This window comes from Ruditapes philippinarum, unplaced genomic scaffold, assembly GCF_026571515.1.
Source record: "Ruditapes philippinarum isolate M1 unplaced genomic scaffold, ASM2657151v2 ctg917_1_1_1_1, whole genome shotgun sequence".
Lineage (NCBI taxonomy): Eukaryota > Metazoa > Mollusca > Bivalvia > Venerida > Veneridae > Ruditapes > Ruditapes philippinarum.
Genome location: NW_026853925.1, coordinates 267,353 through 277,864, shown reverse-complemented (window position 1 = coordinate 277,864; position 10,512 = coordinate 267,353). Strand labels below are relative to the sequence as shown.

The 10,512-nt window shown below is 32.5% G+C and overlaps 1 protein-coding gene across 1 annotated transcript; it reads right to left on the bottom strand.

Annotated features, from left to right (window-relative positions):
* Nucleotides 1–1,737: 1,737 nt before the first annotated feature.
* Nucleotides 1,738–9,867, bottom strand: LOC132738395 (protein ABHD11-like). The gene is made up of 7 exons (XM_060725893.1): nucleotides 9,790–9,867; nucleotides 9,190–9,300; nucleotides 8,418–8,565; nucleotides 6,745–6,918; nucleotides 4,257–4,451; nucleotides 3,374–3,558; nucleotides 1,738–2,446 (listed from the first exon to the last, which is right to left on the bottom strand). Exons 2-7 carry the CDS (start codon nucleotides 9,273–9,275, stop codon nucleotides 2,302–2,304), a joined length of 933 nt encoding a protein of 310 aa, XP_060581876.1. The 5' UTR covers nucleotides 9,276–9,300; nucleotides 9,790–9,867; the 3' UTR covers nucleotides 1,738–2,301.
* Between the last annotated feature and the right edge of the window lie 645 nt (nucleotides 9,868–10,512).

The following is a 10,512-nucleotide window of genomic DNA, read 5'->3' as shown; positions in this document are numbered from 1 at the left end:
CAGATGACAATAATACACAAAACATGCTATGCTACAATGCATATCAATGTATTTAAAGGTATACTTGTCACTGTGTCCCATCGTGATTAAAGGGTTGGTAGCATTTTATATTAAGTTACCGGATAGTCTGTTGTGGTAGGACTGCTTTTATTTCAGTAAACAAATAAAAAAATATTTGTGAAATCCAGAGCACGTAAACAATCCAGTTGTTTGGATACGCATTGTGTAACGATATCTCTCAAAACGTTTTAGGATACTTGGCAAATATAATAGGATATTTAAGTCATTGACATGTACTAGTACAAACAAAGAGAAAGAGAATGTGTTCTATTCAACATTACCCAATCGTTTATTACTGGAAAATCTACCTGTAAAATATAATCACCTGCCCAGATAATATTCCGATTGAAACCTGCCCAGATAATATTCCGGTAGAAATTACCAGACTAGCCTTTCTATGATTGAAACATGATAGAAACACAGGAAACAAATGAAACACATAAACTAAGACATAAAAACAAGAAACAAACATAAAACATTAGACAGAAAACAGGAAACCATCAAAATATATGAAATATGACCAAAAAAACAGGAAACAAACAAAACACATGAAGTGTGACAGAAGTACAGGAAACAAACAAAATACATATGACAAAAATAAAGCAAACAAACAAAATACATGAAATATAACAGAAATACAGGAAACAAACAAAATACATATGACAGAAATAGTGGAAACAAACAAATACAGAAAATATGACAGAAATACATGAAACAAACAAAATACATATGACAGAAATAGTGGAAACAAACAAATACAGAAAATATGACAGAAATACAGGATACAAACAAAATACATATGACAGAAATACAGGAAACAAACAAAATACATTTGACAAAAATAGTGGAAACAAATACAGAAAAAATGACAGAAATACATGAAACAAACAAAATACATATGACAGAAATAGTGGAAAAAAAACAAATACAGAAAATATGACAGAAATACAGGAAACAAACAAAATACATATGACAAAAATAGTGGAAACAAACAAATACAGAAAATATGACAGAAATACAGGATACAAACAAAATACATATGACAGAAATACAGGAAACAAACAAAATACATTTGACAGAAATAAAGGAAACAAACAAAATACATGAAATATGGCAGAAATACTGGAAACAAACAAAATACATATGACAGAAATACTGGAAACAAACAAATACAGAAAATATGACAGAAATACTGGAAACAAACAAAACACATGAAGTATGACAGAAGTACAGGATACACACAAAATACATATGACAGAAATGAAGAAAACAAACAAAATACATTTGACAGAAATAAAGGAAACAAACAAAATACATGAAATATGACAGAAATGAAGGAAACAAACAAAATGCATTTGACAGAAATACATAAAACAAACAAAATACATGAAATATGACAGAAATACTGAAAACAAACAAAATATACAGGACAGAAATACAGGAAACAAACAAAATACATGAAATATGACAGAAATACAGGAAACAAACAAAATACAGGAAATATGACAGAAATACAGGAAACAAACAAAATACAGGAAATATGACAGAAATACAGGAAACAAACAAAATACATATCATCATAGAAATACTGGAAACAAACAAAATACAGGAAATATGACAGAAATACAGGAAACAAAACAAAATACAGCAAGCTTTTTGAATAAAAATATAACAATATTTACTACTATCTTTTATTGAAAACATTTCAAAAAGAAACATTTGTTAAAAAGTAGACAACAATTCAACAATAAAATATTTGTTTAAAATAACTGTATTATTAATGGCAGCTCTAATTTTATCTTGTGCTTTTTATACTTAAATATAACAATGGGATATTACTGATATCACACAGTTTGAAACTGATTGAAAATTTAGAATTATGGTTCCCATTCCTTATATCAAAAGAAAATGCCTAGCGAAATAAAACACATAATATATAACCTCACATCAAAATATTAATCATCAGTTTGGTTATTTTTTTAGTAAGGCCTGACTAGTTCAAATACAACATACTAGAATTTTACTCATATTGATTGAAAATGTTATTGATTTCACTATGAAATGAATTTTGTAACATATTTTCACCCACTTTTCACGCTCTTAAAAATATATATAATATTTTTAAAATTTCATTGTGGTATTTTCCAGACTCAATAAAACTAAATGAATTAAAATAACCTTTTTGAACATTCTGAAATACTAAACCAATAAGATTGTATATGTTAATAGTTCCTGTTCCTATCATAAACCAGAGTCGCTTAGAAATTTGTTTACAACATGTATAAATTGTCGAGGTTTTTCAGAGTGTACCCAGTGACCTGCCCCTGGTATATGCTGTATCTCTGCTAATGGAAATAAAGATTTAATCACTGGATAATGCTTCTCTCTGAAACAAATACAACATACGTGAAACACTAAAATTGTAAAACTGAAAATCTTATGAGACATACTTTTAACAAAAATAAACTTAATGTTAAAGTTTATATTTTTTCAAGGGGTGCCCAGTGGTTAAGGTTGTTGACTTTAAACCACTTGACCTTCAAAGCTGTAAGTTCGATTCCTGGCAGGACTTTTGAAACTTTCATGTGAGGAAGCTATCCAGCTAGCTTACGGAATGTCGGTGGCTGTACTAAGGTTCCTGTTCATGCCTGAAATAATGAACGAAAGGGCACAACAAAAGGGCACTTAAGGTTGTCCTCCACTAGTAAAGTTGGAAATCACCATATGACCTATACTGTCTTAGTGTGACGTGGAACCCAACAAAATAACAAAATATTTCTTTCTTCTTTTAGTTGAATTATACAGTCACACTATCACTCACTTACTGGTCACAGTTATTCATTTAGTAAGGTTTATCATAATTTTATAACAATTTTATAAGTGAAATACATATTCCGGTAAACAATTACCTGATAAAACTTCTACAATTTTGTAACAGTACCATTTTCATTCTTTTCCTCTTATTCTATTATTTGAATGACTTTGCCAAAGATCATCACCAAACCCCTAACCTGGAGCTTATTTGGTGAATGCTTGACCACAAGACTTATGCTGGGGGATTTCATCTTCCCATTGCTTTTTGTATTATTCAAGAAAGTTATTCAGATTAGTACTGTAAGGTTATTTACAAAATTCAGAAATAAAGCTTGCCAGTTTATCACTGAAACACTACATGTATTTTACTGGAACATAACATAATAAACACAATATATGTACAAGCAGCCAGCCCCCCTATCAATACCCAAAAAAGTTAAAATACATTAAGCCGGGTGAACTAATCAATCCATAACCATTTTATTTTAATTCACCTCACCTGATATAATCTGACTCTGAACCTCCTACAAACAAGCACCTGCCATAGTATTGTTCATCCTCAAACTCTGGAAATGATGCCAGTTCTTTGTGGTTGTTAATTATAGCATCTAGGTTACATTTCCAGGTAAGTTTGTTATCACGTATAGTAAGATTTGATGCCAGAAAATGTCTCATTGCCTCGTCCTGATAGTAAAATACATGTATATTATTTGTTATAAAAATATCTGACTCAATGACAATATATTTATTTGATTTTGGTCTCCAGCCCGTATACATTACAAGCATGGCATGATGACTCACTGTTAAACAGTTGTAAGATTGTGGGTAGTAAGAGCTGATATAAATGATATTGATGTATCCTCTATATTTTTCTCTCGAACAATTACTGGTACATGTTTGAAAAATTCCAAACATTTTTGCTAAATAATTAAATATCTAGGCATCATGAAAAATTCTCCTTAAACATATACAAAAGCAGGTCTCCATGTCTAAAACTATGCTGTCCTTATATAAATGAACATATTTCAAATCAGTGATGACAAAAGTGGTCAGGAAAAAATCATTAAAATTAATAAACATGCACAACTGTTTTCATTGAAAAAGCTATACATATGCAGCATGTATGTAGATAATATAAACGTCATGATTATCCTAGGACAGTATTCAAAAAATGTTTACTTTGCCAAATTTAGGCTTCCAGAATAAACAGTTCAACTTTGACACTTTTTGAAAAATTAGATAGCATATATATGACAAGGTCAGTGCCATGAGCCTGATTTTTTTTTTCAAATATTTCTTAAATAAATAATGTTTAAAAACAATGTAATACAAAACTTAAATAAAATTTTCAACATTGACATATGTTACTCATACAGACTTACTTGTACAGCTACAGCTAGGTCGTCTAGCACCTGACGTCTAACTTGTGACATGGCAGGGTTCGAGTCTTCAGTGTTTGCATCAATGAAAGACAACGAAATCCTCAACATAGCCTCCAGGTATGCTGGTGTTTTATTCACGTTTGGACTCATTGCTGGCGAGACGTCCACAACAACCAGACCAGATACTCTCTCTGGCTGAAATAGTTACCATGACAACTTATTTAAGAAATATGCAATAACAAGACATCCTATACTGTTCACAGTGTAATAAAATGTCTATGAATATCAATAAACAAAAGCAGTTCAAGTGTTTTTGTATTTATTTTCTCACCCTCATCCTGCTTGCAGCAGCTGAATCAACTCCTGCAAGCAGTGAAGAGCATAATCAGATGGTTTTGTCCAGATTTAAAGATGGACAAGTCCATTTAAGATACAACCTAAAATTTATCTGCTTGACTTGATTAATTCACCAACATAAAAGTACACACTTGACTTTTATCTCCCTTCACAAATCTGATTTATTACTTCCCTGTACACATCTAATTCATTTCCCCACTTCACAAATGGACTACATATTTGTCACTACATGTATATGCTACATGATCTTCTTGTTAGCTCAATATGTACAGCCTTAGACTGTGAATCAGGCGACCCTGGTTCGATTCAAGGACAGTGCGTCACTTTCGTTGTGATTTATCATGAACTTCTTGCACTGTACATCTGCTCTGGCATGTATAGAAGTTTAATATCAATTCCTTGCAAAAGTGAAGGCAACAAGTACTGGTAAACTGCTTGACAGTCTGCCTAGAAGCAATGGGTTGTCTGAGCTGTGCTTTGGTAACTGCAATGTGGCTTACTGCTGTGATCCAGAGTGTTAACTACCAACACCACCACCATATATTCTATATATGTGTTTACTTGAATCTCATATCAGATGATAATAACATAAAAATAAACAAGACCTGTCTGTGGACAGCACAACCAGTCCACCACTTTTCTCAGTGCTGGATGGTTCAATAAAATCTACATAGAAAAAGGGGACATAATTCTGCAAATGTGCTTAGAAAATTTACTTGCCCTTGATAGTTAGTTTGAAGTAAATACTTTTTTTGAGAAAAAGGCAAATATGTAAAAATGCATTCCAATTTGAATGAAAGTTTTCCAAGTTTGAAGTGATTAACAGGTTTAGAGCAATTGACCTTAGAAGAAGAAAAAAACAGAAAGTAGAAAAAAATAATTTTAGGATTATCTGCCTTTCTGAAATATTGTCATAATTTGATAGTGAACATTTATAATAAGTTTGAAGTGAAAAGCTTTAATAGCGAGCTCGACGAGCTGGCCCGAAGGGCCTGCTCGCAAAGCGAGCTTTACGGTAACGCGAGTACCTGCTAAGTGATGGTTTTGAAAACTTTCGTCCGAAGTAGCGAATTGGACACATCGCAACTTTTCGAATTTAAAGATAACGATAAAAACTGAGAAATTCTGACTGAAAACGGATGTGTAGACTGGTCACCCGCGCATGTCTATGGGAACCATAATTGGACAGGGAACCAGAATAACGGAAGCTGTGTATAAAATATCGAATGACAGTTTTAAAACGGAAAATGTAAAATGAAAATTGAAGGCGCCATTTTGTTTGAAAAATCTGATAAATAAAAACAAATTTTTTGTCGAATTTTGTTGTAAAAACTATCTAGAATAAAAGAAAATGGTCTAACTAAGAAAATGAAACCGAACACCAATATCTTTTATTCAGTCGTTAACGCTATACAGACGTTTAAAGTATTGTTTACGTGACGTCACAATGTAGCGCCAAACAGCACGTGCAAAACAATCAAATCAAGTACGCTATTTTAATGTCGCAAACGTTTAAAGTTTTACATTTATTTCACTTTTAATAATCTTTATTTCGCTTGAAAAAATATAGAGTGAAATAAAATAAACAAACAAAGTTTTATCAACGTTTTCAAAATTCGTTATTCATTTAATAACACTGGCGGAGCCATATTTAACACAGTACGTGTGACGTCACACGCACTCGTCATTGCATTTGAAATAAAAATGAGCGATTATTTCATACTATTTCACGTTAAAAGTACATCGTGCTCGCTTTGAGGCTTTGCCTTTTTCATATTAGTTACTCAGAAAATAGACCTAAGCAAAAAAGATAACCAGTGCTAAAAAAATTAAGATTTAAAAGTTAAGAGGGGGCATAACTTTGCATAAAATCATTTTAGCATTAACTGCCATTAAGAAATGGTGTACATGTACTTTTATGACAATATAAACTTGAATGTCAAGTTTGATGTGAATAGCTTTTTAGCTTTTAGAAAAATGGACCTTAACAAAAACGTAAACAAACTCCAACACTGACAAGAAATTCATGACAATAACTCTTTTCTTTGAAAACTGCAGCTAGAAAAAAACATTTTATCATGTCCTTTTAAGTCAAAAGTAATCATAAATATGATTTAACATATTTTCTCACATTTGTTAAAGCAGTTGTCATTGCTGTTTTGCCACCCATACTATGACCAATCAAAACAACTTGTTCAAGTTCCTGTTGATCCATTAATCTGAGCACATCATCTCTAAATAGGAAGTAGTTCATCTCCTCTGTATGTGTACTTTCACCATGATTCCTGGCATCTACAGCTAATACCTGTAATAGAATATGAACACTTTCATCTACGGATAAAACATGTACAGTAATAGAATATGAACACTTTCATATATAGCTAAAACGTGTAATAGAATATGAACACTTTCACCTACAACAAATACCTGTAATAGAATATGAACACTTGCATCAACAGCTAAAACGTGTAATAGAATATGAACACTTTCATCTACAGCTTAAACGTGTAATAGAATATGAACACTTTCACCTACAACTAATACCTGTAATAGAATATGAACACTTGCATCAACAGCTTAAACGTGTAATAGAATATGAACACTTTCACCTACAACTAATACCTGTAATAGAATATGAACACTTGCATCAGCAGCTAAAACGTTTAATAGAATATAAACACTTGTATCTACAGCTAATACCGGTAATAGAATATGAACACTTTCATCTACAGCTTATACCTGTAAAAGAATATGAACACATTCATTAACAGCTAAAACCTGTAATAGAATATGAACACTTTCATCTACAGCTAAAACGTGAAACAGAATATGAACACTTTCATCTACTGCTAATACCTGTAATAGAATATGAACACTTGCATCTACAGCTAATACCTGTAATAGAATATGAACACTTTCATCTACAGCTAATACCTGTAATAGAATATGAACACTTTCATCTACAGCTCATACCTGTAATAGAATATGAACACTTTCATCTACAGCTTAAACGTGTAATAGAATATGAACACTTTCACCTACAACTAATACCTGTAATAGAATATGAACACTTGCATCAACAGCTAAAATGTTTAATAGAATATGAACACTTGTATCTACAGCTAATACCTGTAATAAAATATGAACACTTTCATCTACAGCTTATACCTGTAAAAGAATATGAACACTTTCATGTACAGCTTATACCTGTAAAAAAATATGAACACTTGCATCAACAGCTTATACCTGTAATAGAATATGAACACTTTCATCCACAGCTAATACCTGTAATAGAATATGAACACTTTCATGTACAGCTAATACCTGATATAGAATATGAACACTTTCATCAACAGCTTATACCTGTAATAGAATATGAACACTTTCATCTACAGCTTATACCTGTAATAGAATATGAACACTTGTATCTACAGCTAATACCTGTAATATAATATGAACACTTTTTTCCCATAGCTAATACCTGTAATAGAATATGAACACTTTCATCAAAAGCTAAACGTGTAATTTAATATGATCACTTTCATCAACAGCTAATTAATGCCTATTGTAGAACATGTACACTTTCAACTTAATTCCTGATTATTATATTTAGTGATATCAACAGCTTATGTGTACAATAAAACATAAACAACTTAAGGTCAATTTAGTCAAATTTAGCCTGACAAGTCACTATACTAATGGTTGCTAAATTTCAACATTTTGTTATTGAAATCACTTTCAACATTTATATATAATTAGAAAATTCCAAGCTGGACAAGTCAAGAACCTTAATCTTTAAATTACCTTTCTGCCTGATTTACCAAACACTTTAGCAAGACTCTGCCAGTTCTGTTTTGAGCCCATCATTCCATGTAATATAATGATTGGTTGTAGTTCTAGAGCTCCATCTACCTTCTTTTCGTACGAATAATATGATAGGTTGACAGCATTGCTTAAATATATAAAAAAAATCAAAATATACAGAAATTATGTGTACATAGAAATCATATAGTTCCTAACTAAAAGAATTAATATCAGCAGCTGTTCTTTTGTATTTCTGTCAGTGGCATGTAGTTAAGTTGGTTGAGCCACAGAACAGTATTTCAAGAGTCCTAGTGAGGCTCCACTTTTCCTATCCCTGTGACATTTGGAGCCTAGTCCAACTAATTGTACTGCGCTACAACATATTATGCTATTTTGTGTCTGATCCAGAACGAAAATATCTCAGAATCTAGCTTTGGCACGTCAATATTATATATTTTTACTAATTTGGAGCCTAAATGGTTAAATGGTAACTGCAGGGTTTAATTGACGACCACATTCCTCTGTAACCCTGAGAAATTCGAGGATGAATTTCATTATAGCAGGAGAGTATGTCAAAATTCAGACTTGTTCACTATTTAGGGGAGATAATGCTTAAGTGTCCAGACAGTTCAGTCAGTACAGCTGCGAAATGGTATTCCAAGGGTCTCTGTGATGCTGCACATTTTTTTCACCCTGCAACATTTCTTATCAGGAAGTAGAACTTTTTACCACTAATGATGATGTAACAAAATGTACATGAACAAGATTTTACCTATTTGATGACATCTTCCTACTTTCTAAACATCTCGCACAGCACTGGATTAGCTGATGCCTTTTCAACAGGGCTCGAAAAAACATCCTTGCTAAGTTTGTACCAGCAAACCTAAATCACAGAGATAAATATATAATTAATGATCAGAAATACAGAAATAATTTTGATATATGATATAATTCTCTACAAAATCGTTTGTAAATTGTACAGAAGATGAAGGTAGAGAAAGATAGGGATTTTTTTCTGCACATTTTAATATTTACCATGTTAAACAAATGTTAACAACCACTTTAAACATATTTAGCACAGTTCTATTAATTTACTAATATACGTATATTAAATGCATGAATGTCATTTAATAATAAATCTTATGCGCTAGCGACAACAATTGGTAAATGGGCCAACTTTTTTATCCGAAAATGTTTCAGACGAAATACTGCTAAACTTATTGAATATCGTAGTCTGTAGATAGTATCGAACAATAGCTTCTATGATTTTACATATAAATCATGCAATAGCTAATATTTAAGTTTTGAAAGCAAATTCAGCTATCAAAAATCTTTACAGAAAAAATAAACGAAAGATAATAATAGAAATCACCTTGCACAGATCTTTAGGTTGTGTACTACTAAATTTATTCGTCTTCTATAGAATTAACACCTCTATTTAGAAGTCAGACCCCTGGCTATACCTTTTACCATCAAGTCTCAATATACTTTATTGAAACGTGATGGTAGAATGCATTTTTTTTAGTTATGTAAAAATTGTTTTAAAACCTGTTTTATTGTTGTAACAGATGTCCTAGCTAAAGAGACTTCAGCGAACAGGTTTTATAGTACTGTCGCACAACGTCAAAATAATTGTATTACTTCACATTCGCTGGGATTGAAGGACATCAGCCACTTGCGTTCCCATTCCTGGAGTCGATCAAGGTCTTCTTGGAGAGCTAGTGCGTCAGCTTCTGATTTGATTCTTCTGTAAATCAGACTGTCATGCAGCTTATGGAAGTCACGCACCTTGATAGGTCGTTAATTGATGTAAATTTAAGGAGGAATAGCAATGGACCTAACACTGTGCCCTGGGGTACCCCGGATGTAACCGGGGAGGATGCTGACGCGTGGCCTTCAACGACGACCTGTTGGCTGCGGTCAGACAGGAAGCTCTGGACCTAGCTTCGGGCTGTCCCTCTGATGCCGTAGTAGTCCACCTCGGAGGGGAGTCATTGGTGAGGCACAACGTTGAACGCCTCACTGAAGTCTAGTAGTATATAGCGTCTACTTGTTCCCCTTGGTCCAAGGCTGATGACAGGTCTTGAAGAGTGAG